Source organism: Gadus chalcogrammus, chromosome 17 (assembly GCF_026213295.1).
Source record: "Gadus chalcogrammus isolate NIFS_2021 chromosome 17, NIFS_Gcha_1.0, whole genome shotgun sequence".
Lineage (NCBI taxonomy): Eukaryota > Metazoa > Chordata > Actinopteri > Gadiformes > Gadidae > Gadus > Gadus chalcogrammus.
This window is the reverse complement of record NC_079428.1, coordinates 683,184-708,134: the sequence shown is the minus strand read 5'-3', so window position 1 is coordinate 708,134 and position 24,951 is coordinate 683,184. Positions and strand designations below refer to the sequence as shown.

Here is a 24,951-nt window from a genome sequence, read left to right as displayed (position 1 = left end):
TACACATTAACCCCCAGGCCGACACGGCCGAAACTCCCCAGAGACGAGGCGATGAGCCCCTGTGTGGGCGAGCGACGGACGGCTGGGAACACGGACGAATCCCAAGGCAGCCACTTCAACATGGTAGTTAATATTTACAGGAATATAACCAGAGCAACACGGGTTGGTTAGGAGCCATGTGGTGGGTCCTGGAGGATCACACTCTACGTTATCTGGTCGGTTTCAGTGTTATAAAATTAATTAGGTGGTAATAAGAGGTCAATGTGTGTTTCAGTATTTGTTACCATGTTGCGGTCAGGAGTGGCGTGATCGCTGTTATCAACTCAAATCAGAACAAAATGTACTAGACTTATGAATCAACCATTATTGTGAACAACTCGAGTCTCTGTTTGTAAACCTCTCGCCCTCCGTATTTCTTTCAAATAAATTTCTCAAAGCAGAGATTCCGAATATATGTAGAATAAATATTCTCAATTCAGTGTTTGTGTTGTTGGTTTGTAATAAGAGACATCCGTTCTGTCTTGTTGATAGGGAACAGTGCTATCAACGAGTCTGAAGGCCTTTATTATACCTGAAGATAGGCGTCTCTATCTGTCATCTATCAGGAACATTCTCCATAATTTCAAGCTTATCGTTTCAGTTATCTGCGCCCTACCTCATCACCGGGTCATTCTGTTTACCAGACGCCCGGCAGTGTTCAGAACAGTGTTTCCTGGTTATGTATTCACATCTGCAAGTCATCCTGACCGCTTTGGCTTCTGAGTTGTCGGATCACGATGTGACATGGCTGGAAGTGACCCTTGTGGACAATCGAACCGAAACACATCCTGGAACGTTCTGGTGTGCAGAATGAAAACTCAAAGGCCTATCCTGGATTGGCCTGTGAAAATGCCCAAATGGTTCAAACGGTATCTCGATCTGTAGTTTGGATTATTATTCTCCTATACCAAGCTCTACCTTCTGCCCTGCCCATGGGCAAGGGCGCTGATAACGAGTGGATTCCCGGGCCCTACTCTGTGTTCCAGACTCTGCTGGGAGTCAAACCGACAACCATGTCCCCTTAACCCTGCAGAGGCAAGATTAAAACGAGCAGAGATTACAGCTGATAGGTGATAGTGGAGACGGAAGAGCTGGTGTGAAGGGGCGTCTTGACATGGTCATCTTTTGTTAATATGCGTGGTAATCATTGAGGAAATGTTTCAAATATTTACCTGGACGGTACTTTTAAAGCCACTCGGATTGCCTTTTTGAAGTCAAACATTAACTTGAATCATTATTACGATTGGAAGAGTGGATGTCATGCATGTGGTAGTTCTTGTTTTAACATGTCAGGTGTTGGTATCTCTATAACGCCTACAGGTTTGCTGTGGTCACTGGGATACAAACCCACAACCTTTCAACAGCTGTCCCACATTGGGTGATATCTGTTTTTTATTTTGTGCGGTTAATACCCATTCGATCTAATCAAGGCTTTTACTCTGTGAGCTTTAGTCTGATCTTCTGACCGGAGACTTCTGGCCATCAAGGTGATGACTTTGTGACTGAATATTCTTCTGGCCCAGTTGTTGAAGTTCAAGCCTGGACGTAGAAATGCAGAACAGTTGAATCTGTCAGCAGGCTGTTTGTAAGCACTAGTCTCCAGTTGCGTTTCCCTACAGATGAACAAGACCCTTCATTTAAAATGCAAAGAACAAACTTAAAGTGGAACATCATTCTGGGGGATCTTCTCCATTGCTATCTCGTGAAAAACACATTTATGTGAATGTGCTATAACAGATCCATTTGAAGTACAGGATCCAAAGAGTCCTGGAACGACTGCTGAAAGAATGACCAGAGAGCCAATCGTATAATAGAAAGGTTTCCATTGGGTTCCGTACACTCTCCACTTAAACAAACACTGAATACCGAGAATGTTGAAAGACTCTCAACTCCCTTTTTAAGTCACGTATTCTCAGATAGAGGCTGGGCTGAGGTTTGCGTTTCGTTGGTTTAATACATTTTCAGCTTTTTCTAGTTTGCTATTTTTTTTTGTTTATCTAAGTTTGAGTGTGTCTACAAATCTTTCATCAGCAAAAAAAACCTTGATAGTCTATTTACAAAACAAGGACAATTTAATCATTGTGCTGCCCTTGTGAGAATACCATTAAAGTTGCAGTGTTCTTGGAAAGCAGGTGATAAAGCTATAGACTTGGATAGTAAAGAGAAAGTTATATTACGTCCAGAGGCTGGTTCGGAAATAAAAAAAAGAATAACTGCCTAAGTCATAATTTACTAGGTTTTAGCGAGAAAGACTGCAGCAGAACGCCAGCAGAAAAGACAATACCTGTTCATTTGCTTGTTAAATTCCCTTAAGATAGGAAAGAGGAGAAGAGGATGAACGGAGCGATTTCTAGTCGTTAACGAGGACGTGAGGTACGCTTGCCCGTATCAGTGCTGCTCAGCTTAACCTTTTACACACAACTGATTATGTTGAATCTCCTGACCCCAATATGCGTGTTTACTAAGCCCCATGTTTGGATATATTATCTAATCTGTGTCTCTGAAGATAGGGGTTCAAGAGAGAGAGAAGTCGTTATGACATGCGTGGGTTTGAACTACCAATAAACCAGTTTATGTGCTGCTTTACATGCACATCAACCTAATGTAAATTCACCCAATATAGAGTAAACCAACCAGATATAAATAGCTTAACAGGGAAACAACACAAGACAAGGAATAAAGTTCATTTTAAACAATCAAACAATCACAGAGAATAATTTTTCGAGGCGGTATGAGGCAAATGACACACTACGAAATGTTTAAGTTACAAGACATGTGATGGCATGATCAATTCCTCTGGCAGACAGTTTGAGCTGGCTTTATAAGGTATGGTGATCATGAGAGCGAGAGAGCGGCCTTGAGATGGTCACCATGGAGACGGTAACGCTGACGAAGCAGATGTCGTCCCTCCAAAGTTTTCCAGTGACTGTTTTGGTTCAGGACTACGGCCAGCAGAGTTAAACTGTCGCTCACACTTTGGATGGAACCAGTTTGTGGAGAATAGCTGCTGAATGGTGAAACAATATCGGGTATCACCGTTTTATGAAACAGTTTTATGTCCAGAAATAAGTTTAACAATACTTAAGGAAGTTTTGCCATTCTATTCCTGAGCCCATTCAGGGATAAGATAGGGTCGTGCTGATTCCAACTTTAGGGATCCGGGTTTGACGCCAGGCACACGATTCAACTCAGAAGAGAATGTTAACGGAGTCAACACCAGAGCCGTGACCATTGGACCCTCCGCCGATAAACACCTGGGGAGTTTCTGGGGGTGTCCAAAAGGATAGAGAGGCCAGCGCTCGTGGGAGGAGAGAGTGTGGGAGAGACACACACATAGAGAGAGGAGAGAGGGAGTGTCACATAGAGAGAGACATAGAGAGACGTAGAGAGAGGGACAGCAGGGGGTAGAAATCATAGAACCAATTACATACCCGGGCTCGCGTTGACTTCTACCGACCATATCCTACATTCCCCAGTCCCCACCGCACTGGGAGAGCTGGTTTTAGAAAGAGGAACATTCCATCCAAATCACCAGGAGTTGAACCATCTCCTCCCACTAGTTCTGAGATCTTTGGCTGAAGGTCTCCAGATAAGACCGTCCTCTCGCCTGGTGGGACCAGGGTCGACGGGCTCCTGATCGCCATGGACCCCATCGTGGAGGTCGTGGCCCTGCTGCTGGGCTTCCTGGGCTGGGTCATGGTGGGCATCGCGCTGCCCAACCGCTACTGGAAGACCTCCACGGTCAACGGCAACGTCATCACCACCTCCACCATCTACGAGAACCTGTGGATGTCCTGCGCCACCGACTCCACCGGCGTGCACGACTGCCGGGAGTTCCCCTCGCTGCTGGCGCTCAACGGTAGGACTGACGGGCCGACGGTAGGACGGGGGGTAGGACAGACGGACGCAGAGCTCGGCCTTGAAGCGCTGATTAACCTATGAGGTGGAACATGTGTGTTTTAGAAAACGATTCAGTCTGGATTCAAGTGTCCGCGCGATGAGTGAATAGTGATGGAAGTAAATAGTAATTGTACTATACTACTATATAGTAGGATACTTCTATATATATATACTACTATATAGTAGTATACTTCTATATAGTTTTATAGAAGTAGTAGCTAAAGTGTCTCCTCCAGTGTTGATAACAGGATTCACAATGATATATTGATTCAATTTGTTTTACAGCCACCATAACATTCAAAAGTTTATGATAATGTCATAAAATGTTGGAGCACCAGAACTGCAGGATAAAAAAAATATGACGTCACAATTTTTCCCTTCAGATGTTTAAAGACATTGCTTTCGAGTTCTCAAATCAGATATTGTGGAGTCCACACTGGATGAATATCATGGGAACATGAACCACTGAACCCACCACTAGCCAGCCTTTGCATGTACCTACCACTACATTAGTGCTCTTTAGTCTCCAGTACACTTTGTACACTGAATTTCTTGAAACTTAACACCTTTAGTGGTTACTCATTAACTCGAGCGGTTCGGGATGTGTCTCTCCAGAGTGGTGATGTATTTCTCCATACATCATCTCCATCCTAACCCATTGTCCATCTAAACACCCACGCTGGTTGAACTCTACATTAATGTTTAACAATAGGGATGATGGTTTCTTTTCCGGTTTCTTTTCTTTCAAATACTGGGTAAATGTTAACTAACATAACTTTTTACTTGGAAATCACTACTACTAATTACTACTATTACTGAGTATTTTCCCTCAGAAGGAGTGGACTTCGAAAGCAACTTACCTTCTCTAAAATAACTAAATATATTATTCATGTTTTTGCATAATGAGTGAGTGCACATCAAGGGGTGTGTGTGGGTCTAATTGTGTGCATGTGTGTGTCTGTGTATGCGTGTGTACGCGTGCATGTGTACGTGTGTGTGCGTGTGCTGGTGTGCCTGCGTACGTGTGTGTGTATGTGTGTGCGTTTGGGTACGTGTATGTGTGTGTGCGTGTGTTTGTGCGTGTGCATGTACTTGTGTTTGTATGCGTGTGTGTCCTTGAACTGTCCCTCTCAGTGATGTGGTGTTGTGCGGAGTTGTGTGCAGGCCTTCTCAGTGGTGCGTTGTGTGTTGTGAGATGTTGTGTGTTGTGTAGGGTTGTGTGTTGTGTGTTGTGTAGGGTTGTGTGTTGTGTGATGTTGCGTGGTGTTGTGTGCAGGCCTTCTAAGTGATGAGTTGTGTGATGTTGTGTGGTGCTGTGTGTATTGTGTAATGTTGTGTGACGCTGTGTGTTGTTGTGTGACGTTGTATGCGCTGTGTGGGGCTGTGTGTATTGTTTGCCGCTGTGTGGTGTGTTTGTATTCTGGAACGTTGTGTATTGTGTGCGGTTGTGTAACGTTGTGTGCTGCTGTGTGACGTTGTGTATTGTGCGCGGTTGTGTAACGTTGTGTGTTGCTGTGTGACGTTGTGTATTGTGCGCGGTTGTGTAACGTTGTGTGTTGCTGTGTGACGTTGTGTATTGTGCGCGGTTGTGTAACGTTGTGTGCTGCTGTGTGACGTTGTGTATTGTGCGCGGTTGTGTAACGTTGTGTGCTGCTGTGTGACGTTGTGTATTGTGCGCGGTTGTGTAACGTTGTGTGCTGCTGTGTGACGTTGTGTATTGTGCGCGGTTGTGTAACGTTGTGTGCTGCTGTGTGACGTGTGTATTGTGCGCGGTTGTGTAACGTTGTGTGCTGCTGTGTGACGTTGTGTATTGTGCGCGGTTGTGTAACGTTGTGTGCTGCTGTGTGCTGTCCTCCAGGCTACATCCAGGCGTCGCGGGCCCTGATGGTGGCCTCCATCGTGCTGGGCGCCTTCGGCATCGTGGCGGCGCTGGTGGGGGTCCAGTGCTCCAAGGCGGGCGGAGAGAACTACGTCCTGAAGGGGCGCATCGCGGGGACGGCCGGGGTCATGTTCCTCCTCCAAGGTGAGGGGGGGAGGGGGGGGGGGGTGAGGAGGGGGGGGGGAGAGGGGAGGGGGTGAGAGGGTGAGGAGGGGGAGGGGGGAGGGGGTGAGGGGGGTGAGGGGGGGAGGGGGTGGGGGGTGAGGAGGGGGAGGGGGTGAGAGGTTGGGGGGAGGGGGTTGTGGAGGGTGAGGGGGAAGAGGAGGGTGAGGGGGTGAGGAGGGTGAGGAGGGTGAGGGGGTGAGGAGTGAGGGGCTGAGGAGGATGATATAGGGATGATGAGACGATGAGAGTGGTGCATCTCTGGCCATCCGAGTGGATATTGAATGTTCAATTGTTTGAAAACTCACACTACCACACACACATTATCTGTTTGTCTCTCTCTCTCTCTCTCTCTCTCCCTCCCTCCCTCCCTCCCTCCCTCCCTCCCTCCCTCCCTCCCTCCCCAGGTCTGTGCACTATGATCTCCGTGTCGTGGTACGCCTTCAACATCACCCAGGACTTCTTCAATCCCATCTACCCGGGGACAAAGTAAGTGAATACACACAGGGCACTGAGGGTGTGTGTGTGTGTGGGGGGGGGGGGGGGGACGTCACAGAAGTAGCTCATGACGTTGATAACGCGCACTGGCGAGCCCACAGACTCATACTCCATTTACATTCAGGGCGTTTAGCAGACGCTTTTATCCAAAGCGACTTACAATCAGTACATCTGTCAGAAGAAAGAGGAACAATAATATATCGCTGTCGGTACAGTAAGGACGTTCATAGAACCACTAACCATCACTAGGTTAACCCATTCCCCGTAAACAACAGAGATAGCTAGGATAAGATGCTACACAATGCTAAGTACTATTTCTATGGACGTACAACATACAATAAGTGTGTAAGACGGGTGTGGGTAGGTGACTTCATTATAGCTTCATGAACTGTCCTGGCACCAGCTGTTACACCTCTGTGATAGAGATGGGGGCCGGTTGATAGAGATGGGTGCCGGTCGATAGAGATGGGTGCCGGTCGATAGAGATGGGGGCCTGTTGATAGAGATGGGTGCCGGTTGATAGAGATGAGGGTGGTTCGTGACTGCCCCCTGCTGGTGGTTCCAGGTTTGAGATCGGAGAGGGACTGTACATCGGCTGGTGCTCGGCTGTCCTCGCCATCGCCGGCGGCTCGTGTCTCACCTGCTCCTGCAAGATGGGCACCGAGGAGAAATAGTGAGTAATGAGGCTTTGCTCTTTGCGTATTCTTTTTTTAATGGGTTGTTTTTTTCCTGATTTTACTTGCTTCTATTACTTTATCATTTTTTATAATAATTTATAAAATATATATTTATATATTGTTATCTATTTGTAAAAAAAAAAAATAACAATCCTACCCTATTCCTCCATCACCCCCCACCCCCAGCCCGCTGCCCTACCAGCCCAGAGGCACCGTGTACTCCGGCGTCGCACCGACTCGGAGCGTGGCCGCCAGCACGTACGGACGTAACGCGTACGTCTGACGTGGGACGTCACCTTCGACCGTCTGCTGCCAGATGTTGAACAGATCGCTGTGTGTCAGTGTTGTTCGGGTTTTGGGGGATCACTGTAGGAATTTGAATTATTTTTAATTCGAGCTAACTCTTTTGTAACGCGAAAATGTTGACACTTGTAAATAATGACTTCCTAACAAAATGTACCAAAGTAATTGAATTAGGTATACATTTTTCTATTTTCTATTGTATGCTTTTAATGTGTTTATATATTAGTGTGTTTCTCACCATGAGAGCAATACCAAACACATTCGTTTTGACAATTGGAATATTTCGACAATCTTTTCAAATGAATTCTTTAGTGATCTGTTGGCATGTAAATATACACACAAAGAAAATAGTTTCTGAAAAAAAAATGTTTTGTACAGTTTTATAAAAGATCAATTGTAGTGCATTTTATTTTCTGCATATTTTTTACAACTGCAATGCAATAAAAGAAATACATCCATCATGTTGTACAGACATTCATTTTGCTTTTCATTTCTGGTAAAATAATCAGACCATGATAATAAATATTATTATTATTGAATACATAACGCAGAATAATCCAGACGCCGGTCAGAAATCAGAAATCATCATAATTGGAAAGGGGCGTGACCTGTCGGAGGAAAGGACGCGCCCCTTTACAACGATGGTGTTTTCTGACAGGCGTCCTGCTGAGGCGGGACTAAACCTCGGTCCAATCAGAGCGGCCCACGTCTCCAGCCAGGACCGCGGTGCGCTGCGTGGACCAACCAGCGGGGATTGGGGCAGAGAGGGGGCGTCTACCCGGCCGGCCCGACAACAAGTTCAGTCCGGTGTAAAAACGCAGCCGTCAGCTGTTGAACGTCGCATCTGAAGTCTCTAAAGTCTTCAGTGCAACCGGATTAAAACGACAATAAGAACCCGATTTAGTATCGATTAGACTGGTGTTGGAGGGAACTACTTAGCGCTGTTTCTGCGCTCTGGGTTTTCCACACGGAGGGGTTTGAGCGCCGGACCGTAAATACACTGTGTTGTGTCGCTCCTTTTGCAGGGGAAACGATGAGAAGTACAAGAGGACCAACCGGGGTCCAATGACACGCATTGGCATCTGCAAAGGAATATTAATAATATCAGTATCCTCCATAATACACAAGAGTTGAGAGGCGGACATGGAGGCGGGTCGGCGGAGCAGCCTGAGCGGGGTCCTGGTGTCCCTGTCCCTGTTTGGGGTGCTTCTGGACATCCAGCTGGACGGTAAGAACTGTCCTGGTGTCTCTGTCCCTGTTCAGTGTCCTCCTAGACATCCAGCCGGACGGTAAGAACTGTCCTGGTGTCTCTGTCCCTGCTCGGTGTCCTCCTAGACATCCAGCTGGACGGTGAGACCTGTCCTGGGTTCTGCATCTGATGGCATGGGATCAGGGTTCACAACGACCGGCTTCTGCTTCTCAGTTAAAGCACAGAGGTGTTAAACCCTCTCTGGAGAACTGTCCCAGTGTCTCCTCCTTGAAACGTCAGCTGCTGCAGGAGAGGTGGTCTGTAGAGGAGGGGGTAGTTGGGCCAACTAAACCCTCCTGTCCCCTGCTGAGATGGATCTTTACATTTCTAAATAAAACAAGAGTTTTTGTTTGGCAGCGATTGCAACTCTGCCACGGCACACTTAGTCTTAGGATGTTTTCTATTCAAACCATGACTTAAGTGGTGACGCTCTAACACAGAGAGCAGCTCGTCGTCTGGCCCCCCCTGCCGTCCCGGTACGTGAAGCAGCTCTCTGGTGTTGTGTTACAGGCGTCCTGGGAGCCACGGCGGTGGACATCGAGCAGCACTTGGAAATGGGTCGGAAGCTGCTGGCAGCCGGTCAGCTGGCGGAAGCTTTGTCTCACTACCACTCGGCTGTGGGTAAGGTTACACACACGCACACACAAACGGACACAATGACAGAGAGAGACAAACACACACACATGGAGAGAGACACACACACACGCACACACACACACACACACACACACACACACACACACACACACACACACACACACACACACACAAGGAGAAAGGCACACAGAGACACACACACACATGGGGAGAGGCACACAGAGACACACACACACACACACACACACACACACACACACATGGGGAGAGGCACACAGAGACACTTAGACACGTCAGCAAGCCTGCACAAATACGCAAACGGAGACGCATACGGAAACAGGACACATGAGCGATGGCTTTATACGTCTAGCCAACTGCTATGTTTGCTTCATTAAGCCCTCTGGACTGTATCACTGACCGTACATTAGTGACTCCAGACCCTCCGTGCTCGGGTCGGGATTACAGACATAAAAAACACAAACGAAATGACACAAATGCATTCTATGGCGTGACGCTGGTGCACACAGATTATGATTACGGGTCCTTATGAAACATACTTCCTGGGTGTGTCATGTACACATGGCTGCGCCTCTGTTTGGTCATGTGACGTTATCTTCTCACAACCTGCCGCCTCCGCCCAACGCGCCACGCGGCCCAGCGAGGAGTGCGGCCCTCGTGGGTTCTCTTCTTCGTTGGTTGATCAGGATGCTGTGGGCTGAGGGTGTTGTTCTGACCTCTTCCAGAGGGCGACCCCAAGAACTACCTGACCTACTACAAGCGGGCCGCCGTGTTCCTGGCCATGGGCAAGTCCAAGTCCGCCCTGCCCGACCTCACCAAGGCCATCCTGCTCAAACCAGACTTCCTGGCTGTAAGTCCCTGCTGGTCCGGGTTGGCTTTCCCGGGTGATACTTTTCCAAGTCTCCCATATCCATGCTCTTCCCAACCTGTCTCTCTCTTGTCCCTCTGGTCTCCAGGCCCGGCTGCAGAGAGGGAACATCCTGCTGAAGCAGGGCAGCTGCCTGGAGGCGCGGGAGGACTTTGAGGCCGTGGTGAGTACTAGGGATGCCGCGGTGTGGACATTTTCACACCGAGTAATACGCTCGTGTCAACACCGGTATTACCGGTATTAACTTTGAAACTATAGGTCAACTGCCATCTTCTCCGTCAACTCTCCTCTCACACTCGGTGACAGCGGCTGGCAGCGCGCCAATTCCCGGCGTCTTATAACGTTCTATTTATAATAGTTTAATATAATTTTATATATCGTAATATCAGGGCCAAAAGCTCTGTGCGCCTCCGGATGGCCGTAGCGCGGGGAGCTCACGTAGGGATTGGTCTTCGCGGGGTTTGTTTACCGGCGTTACTATGGTTACCGGTCTTGTATAAGGAAGCACGTCAATTCTCGGCGCGACAATTCTCCCGCACAGAGCAGAACTGTGGCCTATTCTACGCATTTTAATTTTCTTAATTATAATTATATTATTAATTTTTACTGAATAGTTTTTTTATCACTGAAAGAAAAAATAAATAAATAACTCGGTGTTGTCGGTGTGCAACATCGAGTAATCGGTGTTGGCCTCAACAGCGGTAACACCGGTAATACCGTATACCGCGGCAACCCTAGTGAGTACCCTGATACCTCAAAGTACCCTGATACCCCAAAGTACCCTGGTTCTTCCCTAGTTGGCTTTAGCGTTGTTCTCGCCTGACTTGGATGCGTACACAAGTAGAACAGTCGTCTATCGATCTAGAACCGTTCCTCTGGCCCACCCAGTGTTTCTGCTAGAAAGAATTGTGACCTGGAAGGTTTCGTTTTAACGTTTTGTTTTTTTTACTTCTTTCGATATTTGCTGTAACTGTAATTATGAGCCCGAGCCCGATTTCAACCTGACATTTTTTTTTAATGCATGTGTAACTTTGTACACATTTGTTACTTAGGCCTACTCCTACGCTAAATATATATGTAAGGAATAATATAGAACGCCGGTCATTATCAGGATAAGGACCGGCGACGTTCTAGACATTATCCCGCTTATCACTCCTCCCCCCCCCTCCTCCTCCTCCCCCTCCTCCTCCCCCTCCCCCCTTCCTCCCCCTCCTCCTGCTCCCCCTCCTCCCCCTCCCCCTCCCCCTCTTCCTCCCCCCCCCCCAGCTGGAGCGCTCCCCGGACCAGCAGGAGGCGCGGGAGCAGCTGTTGCGGACCAACGAGCTGGAGGAGCTGCAGGAGGAGGCGCACGCCGCCCATCACGGCGGAGACTACGGCAGCAGCATCAGCGTGCTGGAGCGCGTCATCGAGGTAACCCCCGAGAGGTCGCGGGTTCGATCCCCGACGCCCGCAGGCTGAGCTGTAGGCATCCTAGAGCAAGATGACCCCTGACCTCTCGACCTGCTCCTAATGACCTCTCTCTCTGTCTAACCCCTACCTGCTCCTTAATGACCCTGTCTCTGTACTGTCTAACCCCTACCTGCTCCTTAATGACCTGTCTCTGTACTGTCTAACCCCTACCTGCTCCTTAATGACCTGTCTCTGTACTGTCTAACCCCTACCTGCTCCTTAATGACCTGTCTCTGTACTGTCTAACCCCTACCTGCTCCTTGATGACCTGTCTCAGTACTGTCTAACCCCTACCTGCTCCTTAACGACCTGTCTCTGGACTGTCTAACCCCTACCTGCTCCTTAACGACCTGTCTCTGGACTGTCTAACCCCTACCTGCTCCATAATGACCTGTCTCTGGACTGTCTAACCCCTACCTGCTCCATAATGAGCTCCATCTGAGGCTCTTTGCTTTGGATTGATGCATTGACTAGGTAGTTTATAGTAGACCCAAAGCTGCTGGCAGACCTAATCTGCCTCGACTGCCGTAGTTAAAACAGGAGAGCAGCCTCAGTGGTCACATGTCTCGAGACAGGCGTGAGCTCATGATTTGAATCTCCAGGGAGGCGTGTTCAGCACTCTGTTCTAACCCAAGCCCCCCCCCCCCCCGTCCCCCCGTCAGATCTCCCCCTGGGACCCCGAGTCGCGGGAGCTGCGGGCCGACTGCTACATCCGGCTGGGGGACCCCCAGAAGGCCATCCAGGACCTGACCCCCACCACGCGGCTCCGCAACGACAACCGCGCTGCCTTCCTCCAGCTGAGCACCCTGCACTACAGCCTGGGACAGCACGCCGAGTCCCTGGGGTGAGGGGGGGGGCAGAGGAAGGGCCGGCCGCTGTTCAATCCCACGCAAATTGGGGCGTTGGCATTTAGTTTGTGTGTGTGTGTGTGTGTGGGGGGTTTTGTGTATTTGCATTTTGATGTTGCCTGGGATTAACGCGTACCTTCTTCTTTGTCTGTTTTTTGTTGTTTTGTGTTCTCTCTCTCTCTCTCTCTCTCTCTCTCCCTCTCCCTCTCCCTCTCCCTCTCCCCACAGCCACATCAGGGACTGCCTGAAGCTGGACCAGGACGATAAGGAGTGCTTCAGACACTACAAGCAGGTCAAGAAGCTCAGCAAGCAGCTCGACTCGGCCGTCGAACTCATCCAGGCTGAGAGGTGAGGAAACGGGCCCTTCTGATTGGTTGAAGTGTGTCATGTGACAGCTTGGGGGCAGGCTTGTTAACAGTTTCGTCCAATGGGGCGGAACCATTACTTTTTATTTTCACTTTCAATGAAACAAACACACACACACACACACACACACACACACACACACACACACACACACACACACACACACACACACACACACACACACACACACACACACACACACACACGGGAGATGACATGAAACCAAATGTTGTGGTTCCAAAGCGGTGTGTGTGTGTGTGTTGCTCCGCCCTCCCTCCGTCAGGTTCGAGGAGGCGATGGAGAAGTACGAGTCGGTGATGAAGACGGAGCCCAACGTGGCCTTCTACACCAACCTGGCCAAGGCCCAGATCTGCTTCTGCCTGGTCAAGGTGAGCCCCCCCCCCCTCCAGGACCCCTCCAGGGCCCCCCCTCTTATAAAAACCTTTTGGCTAGGGTCTTATATGAAGGAATAAGAAATTGACAGAAAATGAAGCGTTTCTCTCTAACTCCCCCAGCGACCGTTAGCATGTGCTTCTTACCGGCCGCCCGTTGATTAATACGGCAACGGACTGGGACGTCCGTCCATGTTGGGGTGTCTTTAAAGGCCTGCCTGTGTCCCCCCCCCCCCAGCTCAGGGACCCCCAGGAGGCGATCCACGTGTGTTCAGAGGCCCACCAGCGGGACCCCCGCAACGCCAACGTGCTGCGGGACCGGGCGGAGGCCTTCATCCTCAACCAGGAGTACGAGAAAGGTACCGGCGGCTAACGAGGGGACGGGGAGCGGCTTAACGAGCGAGACGAGGCTTAACGAGCAAGACGAGGCGTGGCTCAGGAGCGAGACAGGGAGCGGCTTAACGAGCAAGAAGAGGCGTGGCTCAGGAGCGAGACGGGGAGCGGCTTAATTAGCGTGACGAGGCGTGGCTTAACGAGCAAGACGAGACGTGGCTTAACGAGCAAGTCAAGGCTTAACGAGCAAGACGAGGCGTGGCTTAACCAGCAAGACGGGCATGGCTTAACGAGCAAGTCAAGGCTTAACGAGCAGGACAAGGCGTGGCTTAACGAGCAAGACAAGTGAAGGCTTAACGAGCAAGACGAGGCGTGGCTCTCTTTCCCGCTTTATCTCTTGGAATTGTCAGTACTTCCCCTTCGGCTGGTCTCATTTAAATGTATTGGGCTGTTCCTCCTAGTTCTCTGAGTCGTTCCCAGACCCGTTGCGTCTCTCCTTCCTCCTCCTCTGGGAGTTGTCTAACCCCGTCGTCTCTCCTTCCTCCTCCTCCGGGAGTGGTCTCATCCCGTCGTCTCTCTGTCCCCCCAGCGGTGGAGGACTACCAGGAAGCGCGGGAGTTCGACACGGACAGCAGTGAGATCCAGGAAGGCCTGGAGCGAGCCAAGAAGCTGCTGAAGCAATCCCGCAAGAGAGACTACTACCGGATCCTGGGGGTCGGCAGGTAGGCTGCACGTCTCCTACAACCCCCTCCAGAGAGGGGGGACGGAGAGGAGCACTCTGGTCCTCCCTGTGGTGGAGGGGGTGGAGGAGGAGAACACTCTGCTCCTCCCTGTGGTGGAGGAGGAGGAGGAGGAGGAGGAGGAGGAGGAGAACACTCTGCTCCTCCCTGTGGTGGTGGTGGTGGTGGTGGTGGAGGAGGAGGAGAAGAACACTCTGGTCCTCACTGTGGTGGAGGAGGAGGAGGAGGAGTAGGAGGAGGAGGAGAACACTCTGGTCCTCCCTGTGGTGGGGGTGGGGGTGGTGGAGGTGGTGGTGGTGGAGTCGGTGGAGGGGGTGGGGGTGGAGGTGGAGGATAATTCACTAGTCCTCGCTGTGTCATACACAGAGGGGGAACATTTAGTGGGTCATCAGGGTAGAATGTGTAACAATCATTTTCCCACGCACACACTAACTCGCATATGAAGGTAACCTAATGATCATACAGGATACAATGGCCCCAGGGTGTGTGCGTGTTTACCTTGACACACCCTTCACCTCTAATGAGGTGTGTGTGTGTGTGTGTGTGTGTGTGTGTGTGTGTGTGTGTGTGTGTGTGTGTGTGTGTGTGTGTGTGTGTGTGTGTGTGTGTGTGTGTGGTGCGTCTCCCTGGCACCTCCATTGTGGTGGATAAACCTGCCTCTGATCTGACTCCCAGGTGTGTGTGTGTGTGTGTGTGTGTGTGTGTGTGTGTGTGTGTGTGTGTGTGTGTGTGTGTGTGTGTGTGTGTGTGTGTGTGTGTGTGTGTGTGTGTGTGTGTGGGGTGGATAACGTGCCTCTATCTATCTGACTCCCAGATGTGTGCATGTGTGTGTGTGTGTGTGTGGTGGATAACGTGCCTCTATCTCTCTGACTCCCAGATGTGTGCATGTGTGTGTGTGTGTGTGTGTGTGTGTGTGTGTGTGTGTGTGTGGTGTGGTGGATAACGTGCCTCTATCTATCTGACTCCCAGATGTGTGTGTGTGTGTGTGTGTGTGTGTGTGTGTGTGGTGGATAACGTGCCTCTATCTATCTGACTCCCAGATGTGCGTGTGTGTGTGTGTGGTGGATAACGTGCCTCTATCTATCTGACTCCCAGATGTGTGTGTGTGTGTGTGTGTTTGTGTGTGTGTGTGTGGTGGATAACGTGCCTCTATCTATCTGACTCCCAGATGTGCGTGTGTGTGTGTGTGTGGTGGATAACGTGCCTCTATCTATCTGACTCCCAGGAGTGCGGGTAAGCAGGAGATCATCAAGGCCTACAGGAAGCTGGCTCAGCAGTGGCACCCCGACAACTTCCAGTCTGAGACGGAGAAGAAGGAGGCGGAGAAGAGGTTCATCGACATCGCCTCGGCCAAAGAAGTGCTCATAGACCCAGGTGGGATTATAGATTATTAATAATAATAATAAATGAAATGTATATAGCGCTTAATATGGTACTCTATGACGCTTGATTATTGATTGATGTTCTCACAGATGCGTCATTTCGGTTACTTATTTAGATGTATTCCTATATTCTAGGAGTTATGACACTTGTTTTAGGATGATGCTAGCTTTCCAAAAGAGATCGGTTAAAGGGTTGATCTCGTCTCTCTTTTGTTAATGTTATTGTAAGAAATGTATCATTCCGGGTTTATTGTGAGAGTAAACCGGTGTGAATCTGTCAGTTAGTCACTCATTATATGAAATGAATGTGTCCGACCGTTAGACGGCGCTACAGGGTGGTCCTTGTTCAGGCTGAATCCATCCTTACTGTCCGGGCCCCAGGGTTAACCCTCCATTGTTTCGGTGGTCTTTCTCCCCTCCAGAGATGCGGCAGAAGTTCGACTCGGGCGAGGACCCCCTGGACCCTGAGAGCCAGCAGGGGGGCGGGGGGGGGCAAGGCTCCCACGGGTGGCCCTTCCACTTCAACCCCTTCGAGTCGGGGGGCAACTACCACTTCAAGTTCCAGCACAACTAGAACCAGGGGCCCGGGGTGGCTGGGGGACCATGGTGGGGGCCCCGGCGAGGCTGGGGGACCATGGTGGGGGCCCCTGCGACGTCTGGACGGGACACTGGGGAGAGGGACGGAGGAAGTACTTTATTTTTTGGGGGGGGGGGGGGGTGGGTGGGATCGGGAGGAACAGCCTGAGCAGTGCTTCACCTCGGACTGGTTTTATTTGTCGTCTTTTTTTATTTGTCGCCTTGTCGGGTGGTTGGGTGGTCTGAACCTCGACCGTACCGCAGCCCCCCCCCACCCCCGGGGGCCCCAGTGACTCTCTGGTCGACAAGATGGGGACACCCTGCTTCGGTTACTGTTGGTGGTTTAGTCGAGTCCTTCTGCGATCAAGTCTCTCCCAGCGTGGAGGCGGGGGAGGCGGTGGCGGCTGGAGGCAGCAGCGCTTCCTTCTCCACGCTTTCCTTCTGGGACGGGTGATTCTCCCGGTGATTTCTCTGTGCCATTGGTGAATCTCTACCAAGAGACTTCTATTTAGTTTTAGTTTTTTCCCGTTTTCTTGTTTTCAGTTGCTCACTCTTGGTTCTCGTCTTGGATGGCTTCTACATTTTAAACCGACTGAAGCGGAACTTGAAGATTTTTCATTTTGTTTTATAAAGTCTGGTTGATTCAAGACTTTTAGCATGTATTACTTTTTTAATTTTCTTTCCTTTGTCTCTTCAAGCACATCTTTGTGAACTTGCACTTTTAAAATAAGAAAAAAACATTTCTTAAAAACAACCACTCCAGATTTGGTTAAACCCCAGAATGTTTACTGTGTTCCCTCCTCCTAAATTTCCACCAAGAAAACTCCAGTTGTCGTTTGAAAGTCAAAGGATCAATAAAGTTACCTTTAAGAGCTTGAACTATCAAAATGGCCCCCGGTCGACAGTCGTCACACTGTTGCTCATCACCCGCCTCTCACTCAGCCTACAGGTGGATCCGATACCTACGTTCTCCCGTTTTATATTGTTTACTCGACCTAAGATATACAAAGTCTAGCTGACTTTCTTTGGCAGCTCAGACCAACTGTTGCCCCAACCCCCACTGTTAAAGTAGAAGGAAGGTCTGACCGGTTTACATTATTTAACATTTTAAGGTTTGAAAAACCTGATCAATTTGTATTTCTCATTTTCACATTTATTGGTCGTCGAGACATGAATGAAAACAATATTTAAAAGACGAATCGGGATGTCGTATTCCAAGACACTGTAGGTACTGTAAGTTCTTTGAATCCGTCACTGATTTATTGTAGGAAGCCTGAATGTGACAAACCTTTTGATTTTTAACCAATGGCAGAGGGCCGCTTCCTACAGTTTATAGGGGACTTTGTTGTACCAGAGTTCGTTGCCAAGCTGGGTAAACGGATATGTACAAATATTAAAGTATGAAGAAAAAAAAATCCCTTTGTATCAAGTTTATCTCATTTGTTTGCCCAAATGACGAAACAACATCCAATCTGCTTCGTCTACAGTAAGCAAGTTTATTTAAAAACAAATAAGTACAACTCGATCTCGCTTTCAACCCGTTCACTTTGAGTCACACGTTCCAAGCATCCTCATCACACACACACTTACACACACACACAATTGTCCAAAGGTCTGCAACAAAGTTTTGCCCACACGGCGTCAGAGGGGGTAGGGGATCTCCAGAAGAGCGGAGAGACCATCGACTCTGCTCCTCGTACCAGGTAATCCGACCTCCCTCGACGGCAGCGACCACCATCTCGACGTGACCATCGCCCCAGCCCTCCCCTGGAGGCAGGTGGAGGCAGGGCCTCAGTGGCTGCCCCTGAAGCACCCCGCGTCGGCCAGCGTGTCGGCCTCCACCTCGATGGAGACAACGTGGTGGCCGGGTATCATGGCCAGGCCCAGCACCCGCGGCTCCCCCTGGGAGAACATGTCTGCACACAGAGGGAGGAGTCAACACACAGAGGGAGGAGTCAACCCGCAGAGGGAGGAGTCAACACAGAGGGAGGAGTCAACACAGAGGGAGGAGTTAACACCAGGACCAGGGGTCATGCCAACACCAAGACCAGGGGTCAATACATAGAGACAGAACCATAGAACCATTCAGTAGGCTGAACCCACTGGTAGAGAACCATTCAGTCGGCTGAACCCACTGGTAGAGAGCCATTCAGTGGACTGAACCCACTGGTAGAGAACCATTCAGTCGGCTGAACCCACTGGTAGAGGACCTTTCAGTGGACTGAGCCACTGACTGATTCTAGTTGATCTACCCGTCATAGAGCCGCAGCTGGGTGGACACTCCAACTTGTAATGAGGCCTATACTAGATAGTGTCACTGCTGGTAAAACAAACCATTGACGTCTACTATAACGGCCAAGGGCTGTGGACTGATGGTTTCAACACGTAGAAGCATCATCATCATCAGAGGGTCGCAGCTCCTACCTGAGGACTTTAGGAACTCCTGGGCGGACCCCAGGATGACGTTGCAGTCGCGGTCCGTGCAGAGGAAGAGGCCCACCAGGGTCCGGCCGTCCGTCATGCGGATCCGCATGTTCTTGTTCAGCAGCCCCTCCAGCTTCTGTCTGGACGACGACGACGACGACGGGGCCTCAAGCTGTCAATCAACAATGAGCCGTCAATCAATGATGAGGGAACGGACAAATGTGTCTGTGCTTTATCAGATTTCACGAACGTACCAAAGGCTATACGCGATATATAAGTAAACCAATGTGATAATGGTTAACACTGATTGTTTGGGGAGGATCACATACGTTACAAGGAGGACCGTTCTCTTCCATCCCTTTTCCCTCTCGGTTTCCGGCGGACGAAATATTCCGACGGACCAGAAAACCGGAACTCTGTGTGACGTAGCTTGGGGGGCATTAACTGCAATATTTTATTATCTATCATTTTCAGAATATATTTAATACAAAGTACTGTGTTTGATAATTCTCTAATCATTGTGTTACCAGAAATTATTTTAATAAATGTGAAGCGTATTGGTTTGGGCTGAGGGCAACGCCCACTTGGTCTCCAGGGCAACGGGTCCGTTTGGGAGGCGTTCCAATAACATAACGTCGGTCGAGTTTGTTTTTACAACTAAAGATTGAAACTAAGATGCCGAGATCCAAGTACTACACCCCCGACGAGGTGTCCGCTCACAACTCCGCGGCCGACCTGTGGGTCTCCTTCGTGGGCAAAGTGTGCGACCTGACGCCGCTGGTGAGGGAGCACCGAGGTAGCTACTGCGCATGTGCGGGCACAAAAAATATGATTTTGTCAGGTCACAAAAATAAACCTCATCTTTCCAGGTGATATTCTGCTGCTGCCAATTATTGAATGCGCAGGAAAGGATATCAGCCACTGGTTCGACCCCAAAACGAAAGACGTGAGTTTGAACTGATTCAGATGCTGTATTCGTGTTTTAATATTACTGTAACATAATAGTACAATAATCGGATAAATAAATTCCCTAAAACGTCCAACAGATCCTCACCCACGTCGACCCGATGACCAGCTGCGTGAAGTACTTCACCCCCAGGGGGCGCTTCCTGCACGTCCCCCCGCCGCGGCCCCGCAGCGACTGGGACAACGACTTCGGCCGGCCGTGGTGGAGGGACCCGCGGTACGAGGTGGGGTACCTGACCGCCAAGTCGCGCTGGGTCCGGGTGGTCAACACCCTGACCTCCCAGGAGCAGCTGCTAGAGGTATTATGTTATATATTATATTATTATATATAATTTATAAGTAATGTTATGTATGAGAATATATAAATGATCTCTGATCAATAAATAAGCAGCATGGAATGCATCAGAGTCTGATGTATTCCATGCTGCTTATTTTAATATTCATGAATTAAGAATGTTGAAATTGCTCTCTCTCTCTCTCTGGGCGAGAAGCCTTGAGGATGAATGGGCAGCAGGTGTTCGGGTCTTCCTCTGTTTGAAATACATCACGTAATCAGGGGGTAGCCCCTGAACAGCACCACGGGGTCCCCCCCCCCCTCCATCCCCCCCACTGCCTCCTCTCTGTCATCCTTGATTTTAGCTGCTGCTGAGCCCCCTCACACACACACACACACACACACACACACACACACACACACACACACACACACACACACACACACACACACACACACACACACACACACACACACACACAAGGGGATGGGGTGTGTGCGTGTGTGTGTGTGTGTGCGTGTGTGCGTGTGTGTGTGTGCATGTGTGCACACACACACACACACACGCACACACACGTACACACAGTTCACCCATGTGTCTCATCACTCCTCTCTCTATTCCTCGAACGTACACAAGTGAATCCCCCCCATGCCTCCCTCCCTCCCTCCCTCCCTGGTCTTATAGGGACTGAAACACACACACACACACACACACGCGCGCGCAGACACACACACACACACACACACACACACACACACACACACACACACACACACACACACACACAATGGTTGACTGGAAAGTCAGCCACTGTTGCATGGGCTGGTTGCATGCGTACTTATTATATATTATTATAATATATATGAATATATTAATGCAGGACATGCTCACATCTTGGTTCTTGATTTAAGCAAATTTTACCAGATTTATTACCTGAATAATCTATTGAACGCCTGAATCACTGAATCGCTGACTTAAAGGACAACTGTATTCGGAATGGATTGTAACTGAATAATTGACTTCTTCACTGACTAATTGGATGGCTGGTTGATTGACTAATTGGTTGACTGATTCTCTGTGCACTGATTGACTTGCCTGTTGACTAATTAACTCACTGGCTCACTTATGAACAGGCTAATGTACTAATTGGTTAATTGGTTGATGTGTTCCCCAGGTGTGTTCGGAGGAGACGCTGGTGGTTAATTGGTTGATGTGTTCCCCAGGTGTGTTCGGAGGAGACGCTGGAGGAGGTGTTGCATCGCTACGTGCGCTACAACGCGCACGCCGGCAGCTACACCTGGAAGCACGCGGGCACCCCGCTCCTCATGGACCGCACCCTGGGGGAGAACGGGGTCCCGGACGAGGACCCCGACATGGACCGCTGCCGGCTGGACCGGGACCTCTTCACCCCCGCCATCTGCCTGTACTTCAACGACGACCTCACCGAGCTGTGACACTGGGGGGTTATTATGGTCTGTATGCTACGAAGTCTGACGAGGGTCTGAATGGTATTAAAGTCCATGGATGGTGTTATCGGGAGAGTGTGTTTATTATAGGTTTTATTATGGTCTGGATGTGTTTATTATAGGTCTTATTACAGTCTGTATGCGTTATCATTGTCTGTGTGTGTTATTATAGGTTATAGGTCTTAGTATGTTCTATATGGGCTGTACGTGTTGTTATAGGTTCTAGGTTTTATTATGGTCTGTGTGTTATTATAGGTCTTATTACAGTCTGTATGCGTTATCATGGTCTGTGTGTTATTATAAGTTATAGGTCTTATTATGTTCTGTATGGTCTGTATGTGTTTATTGTAGGTTATAGCTCTTATTATGGTCTGTATGTGTGTATTATAGGGTAAAGATCTTATTATAACTCCTAACTTCCACTCCTACCTTGATAGAACAAAGCAGTCTGAAGTTTCTGTACCGCATCCAGGGAATGTAATGCAGGCTGTTCCATTACATCAAGATTAATGATCTCCCATCTATAGATATCTCCACATAGCTCCTCTACAGCACGCCAGTACAGAATGTACCAAGACTATTGACAGAGGGCCGAATTTCGTTACTCATCAAATGTTTATTACAGTGTCTTTTCATGCAGACGGTGTCCAAATGGCTCTTTTTATATTTTCAACCCACTTTATATGACAATGGAAACGTGAGCATGGTTTCACTAAAACAAAGGGCAGCACGAGCGCCGTGGCGGGGGGGGGGGGGGGGGGTGGGGGGGGGGGGGGGGGGGGGGGGGGGGACTGGTGTCCCCGTGGCCTCACTGCCCCCCAGTTGTCAGGCCCGGGCGGTGGGGCTGGAGGTGGACCACGGAGCATCGGGCACAAAGTTACCGGGAAATCCGTCTTCCTTGAAGCAAAACCTCTGTTAAAACCCCCGGTAGGCCGACTGGAAATAGGATCGCTCTGCGTGTTTAACTCCCCGTCTGCCGAGGCGCTGTGCAAATGAAAAACATACATCTCTTCATTTGCATATCTGCTCCTGTCCTCCCCACAAATAGTTAATGTTTTTAAGCAATACAATCTGATGTCGGCATGGGCATGGCTGCGGCATATTTCCCAGCCCCCCTCTCGCAATCCCTCCCCAGCACTGGAAACCCTCCCGCTGAAAACACACGCACGCACACGCGCGCACACACACACACACACACACACACGCACACACACACACACACCACACGCACCAAAAATAACATACAGCGGTAGGGTTCTGAAGAATACATAAGGTGGCCATGTTAGGGTGTGTGTGTGTGTGTGTGTGTGTGTGTGTGTGTGTGTGTGTGATGTGTGTGTGTGTGTGTGTGTGTGTGTGTGTGTGTGTGTGTGTGTGTGTTTAGGAGGCGTCTGCAATGCAGACGCTGCGTGATGTTGGAAAGTGACTGTAAACGGACGAGTCGCTCGAATGCGTTTTCTGATCAGGGAGGGGGGGGGGTGCACACAAGACACAAGTTACTGTAACTTACATGCATACGCGCGCACATACACACACGCGCATACACACACGCACACGCACACACCCCTTTCCTGGTAACAATGTGTACATTTTTAAGATGGGAGGGGGCGACTACAGGCAGAGAGAGAGAGAGAGAGAGGGGGGAGAGACGGAGAGAGAGAGAGAGAGAGAGGGAGGAGGGGGTGCGTTCTGAAATAATATAGTCAGCCATTTTTTTATGTAAGGGGATTTTTTCTTATTGGGGGGGGTTGTTAAAAAATAAATATAAGGTCGGCCATCTTTGTTGCGTTGCCTAGTGTAAAATATTCCAAACGCCCCCCACTCTCCTGGTCCGATTTGAATATTAAATAAACATCCCATAATCCAGGGAGAAACCCGCTTTCTGGACCCGGGAGCGGGACCCGATGAGAGGATTATGATGTCCTCTCCTCTCCGCTCCTCCGAGGAGGACGAGGCGCTGCGCTCCGAGGGAGGAGGAGGGTTCGATGAGGACCGGGACGAGGAGCGGGACCCGGGCGGAGACCAGCACGAGGACCCGCCGGACTGGGACTGCGGCGGCGACATCAAGCCCCCGGCGGCGCTCGCGCCAGGTACAGTAGAGACGGGCGAGAAGGAGTCGGGAGCGCGCGCTCGGAGAATAGAAACACGCTTACGATGGAGGCGAGAAATCCACCCCTGTGTGTGTGTGTGTGTGTGTGTGTGTGTGTGTGTGTGTGTGTGTGTGTGTGTGTGTGTGTGTGTGTGTGTGTGTGTGTGTGTGTGTGTGTGTGTGTGTGTGTGTGTGTTTCATGCTGCGGCCGTGTCTCTCGACCCGGTCCCGGTCCAAGCCAGCTCCCTACGAGTTGGGGACCAACTTAGAGCAAACTTGAAGCCATAACGGTCTCTGGACGCTGGTCCTCTCTGGTCGCTGGTCCTCTCTGGTCTCTGCAGCCTCACGTCGTCTCCCACTGTCAGCCGGACTGATCTCCCTCTTGGGGACCGCTGCCCCGCGGCGTCTGGTCCTGTATTGGACCGACCGGGTCTGGTCCCGCACTGGACCGTGGACCGGGTCTCGGTACCGCGGGTCGTGGTACCGGGCCGGGTCGTGGTACCAAGTCGCGGTACCGGGCCGGGTCGTGGTACCAGGTCGCGGTACCGGGTACCGTGGTACCGGGCCGTGGTACTGGGGGTCGTGGTACCGGGGGTCGTGTTAACGGGCCTGGGTACCGAGTCGTGGTACCAGGGAGTCGTGGTACCGGGGGTCTCACCCTGAGCTGTGATACCCCGGGGTGATGACAGGGTTACATTTCATGTGAATGTAACTCTCGGGAACACCAGGTAGGCTATTGATCCACGGCGAGGATCGAAACCTGGGTTTATATCTGATCAGTAGAATCAGGGGTCGGAAAACAAATCAACACGTTTAGATTTGATTAATTAAGATATTTTATCCAAGACCATCTACGACGATGGAGTGAGTCAGGCTCATGGAAGTTTCCCTGGGAGTCTAAGCAGCCGATGTCGGTGAATCAAAGTCACCCGGGGATCTCCTCCACGCGCTCGCGGTCTGTCGGCTCGACGGGGGGGCGTTTGATTCCCGGCGCGCGGCGGCCCGTTACCACCAGAGCCAGAGGAAGTGGGTCACCAGCTAATTGCTCCGCATAATTAGCACCTTTTCCCCGAGCCACCCCTTCACGAAGGGGGCAGCAGTCAAATCGATTAAGCTGGCGTCCCACTGAGGGGTCTTAACCCCCCGGGCGACCCGCTCCGTGGGGGGGTCGAGCGGCGGAAGATCAAACGACGGGAGAAAGTGTTTCTGTTTCATCGGACCGCGGCGGCCTTTGAATCCCCGACACTCGCGGGTGTGACGACGCCGCCTCTGGCTGTTCTCGTTCGGCTGCAGCTCGCACGTCGAGTCGGTAGGAGGTGGGCACTGCTAGCCACACAGCAGACAACATAAACACAAAACAGGCAGCCTAGCAGGCGGGCTGGGAGATGTCTGCCTCCCTCATGCTGGTTAGGCTCCCCTCATACTGGTACTGCTGCCTCTGTGTGTCGCTTTTCA

At 50.3% G+C, this 24,951-nt stretch overlaps 5 protein-coding genes across 5 annotated transcripts in view; 4 read left to right on the top strand and 1 right to left on the bottom strand.

The window, feature by feature from the left end:
- Positions 1-3,307: 3,307 nt before the first annotated feature.
- Positions 3,308-7,917, top strand: cldn15a (claudin 15a). The gene is made up of 5 exons (XM_056575602.1): positions 3,308-3,898; positions 5,798-5,962; positions 6,388-6,469; positions 7,044-7,151; positions 7,342-7,917. The coding sequence occupies exons 1-5, from the start codon at positions 3,682-3,684 to the stop codon at positions 7,436-7,438; spliced, it is 669 nt and encodes a 222-aa protein (XP_056431577.1). The 5' UTR covers positions 3,308-3,681; the 3' UTR covers positions 7,439-7,917.
- A 312-nt stretch (positions 7,918-8,229) lies between these two features.
- dnajc3b (DnaJ (Hsp40) homolog, subfamily C, member 3b) lies at positions 8,230-17,707 on the top strand. Its single transcript, XM_056575582.1, has 12 exons — positions 8,230-8,686; positions 9,218-9,328; positions 10,048-10,172; positions 10,279-10,353; positions 11,457-11,600; positions 12,302-12,483; positions 12,716-12,835; positions 13,137-13,242; positions 13,484-13,604; positions 14,168-14,300; positions 15,544-15,692; positions 16,123-17,707. Exons 1-12 carry the CDS (start codon positions 8,602-8,604, stop codon positions 16,272-16,274), a joined length of 1,503 nt encoding a protein of 500 aa, XP_056431557.1. The 5' UTR covers positions 8,230-8,601; the 3' UTR covers positions 16,275-17,707.
- Positions 17,159-19,093, bottom strand: naa38 (N-alpha-acetyltransferase 38, NatC auxiliary subunit). The gene is made up of 3 exons (XM_056575614.1): positions 19,030-19,093; positions 18,701-18,872; positions 17,159-18,192 (listed from the first exon to the last, which is right to left on the bottom strand). Exons 1-3 carry the CDS (start codon positions 19,054-19,056, stop codon positions 18,068-18,070), a joined length of 324 nt encoding a protein of 107 aa, XP_056431589.1. The 5' UTR covers positions 19,057-19,093; the 3' UTR covers positions 17,159-18,067.
- On the top strand, positions 18,853-22,103 carry LOC130369971 (cytochrome b5 domain-containing protein 1). Its single transcript, XM_056575603.1, has 4 exons — positions 18,853-19,496; positions 19,570-19,646; positions 19,747-19,965; positions 21,165-22,103. Exons 1-4 carry the CDS (start codon positions 19,376-19,378, stop codon positions 21,393-21,395), a joined length of 648 nt encoding a protein of 215 aa, XP_056431578.1. The 5' UTR covers positions 18,853-19,375; the 3' UTR covers positions 21,396-22,103.
- A 1,016-nt stretch (positions 22,104-23,119) lies between these two features.
- Positions 23,120-24,951, top strand: part of chd3 (chromodomain helicase DNA binding protein 3) — a 6,778-nt gene continuing 4,946 nt past the window's right edge. Inside the window, 1 exon segment of the mRNA XM_056576140.1 lies at positions 23,120-23,497. Within this exon segment, the coding sequence (XP_056432115.1) occupies positions 23,323-23,497 (175 nt within the window). The 5' untranslated portion in view covers positions 23,120-23,322.

What these genes read in the sequence shown, in the direction of transcription:
- cldn15a (XM_056575602.1), top strand. Translation starts at nt 3,682, where the DNA reads ATGGACCCCATCGTGGAGGTCGTGGCCCTGCTGCTGGGCTTCCTGGGC. An exon ending in GGTCATGTTCCTCCTCCAAG is followed by an intron (nt 5,963 to 6,387) that starts GTGAGGGGGGGA and finishes CTCCCTCCCCAG; the next exon opens with GTCTGTGCACTATGATCTCC. An exon ending in CCCATCTACCCGGGGACAAA is followed by an intron (nt 6,470 to 7,043) that starts GTAAGTGAATAC and finishes TGGTGGTTCCAG; the next exon opens with GTTTGAGATCGGAGAGGGAC.
- dnajc3b (XM_056575582.1), top strand. Translation starts at nt 8,602, where the DNA reads ATGGAGGCGGGTCGGCGGAGCAGCCTGAGCGGGGTCCTGGTGTCCCTG. An exon ending in TCTGCTTCTGCCTGGTCAAG is followed by an intron (nt 13,243 to 13,483) that starts GTGAGCCCCCCC and finishes CCCCCCCCCCAG; the next exon opens with CTCAGGGACCCCCAGGAGGC. An exon ending in AGAAGTGCTCATAGACCCAG is followed by an intron (nt 15,693 to 16,122) that starts GTGGGATTATAG and finishes TCTCCCCTCCAG; the next exon opens with AGATGCGGCAGAAGTTCGAC.
- naa38 (XM_056575614.1), bottom strand. Translation starts at nt 19,056, where the DNA reads ATGGAAGAGAACGGTCCTCCTTGTAAC. An exon ending in AGAACGGTCCTCCTTGTAAC is followed by an intron (nt 18,873 to 19,029) that starts GTATGTGATCCT and finishes GTTGATTGACAG; the next exon opens with CTTGAGGCCCCGTCGTCGTC. An exon ending in GGAGTTCCTAAAGTCCTCAG is followed by an intron (nt 18,193 to 18,700) that starts GTAGGAGCTGCG and finishes CTCTGTGTGCAG; the next exon opens with ACATGTTCTCCCAGGGGGAG.
- LOC130369971 (XM_056575603.1), top strand. Translation starts at nt 19,376, where the DNA reads ATGCCGAGATCCAAGTACTACACCCCCGACGAGGTGTCCGCTCACAAC. An exon ending in TCGACCCCAAAACGAAAGAC is followed by an intron (nt 19,647 to 19,746) that starts GTGAGTTTGAAC and finishes AACGTCCAACAG; the next exon opens with ATCCTCACCCACGTCGACCC. An exon ending in CCCAGGAGCAGCTGCTAGAG is followed by an intron (nt 19,966 to 21,164) that starts GTATTATGTTAT and finishes TGTGTTCCCCAG; the next exon opens with GTGTGTTCGGAGGAGACGCT.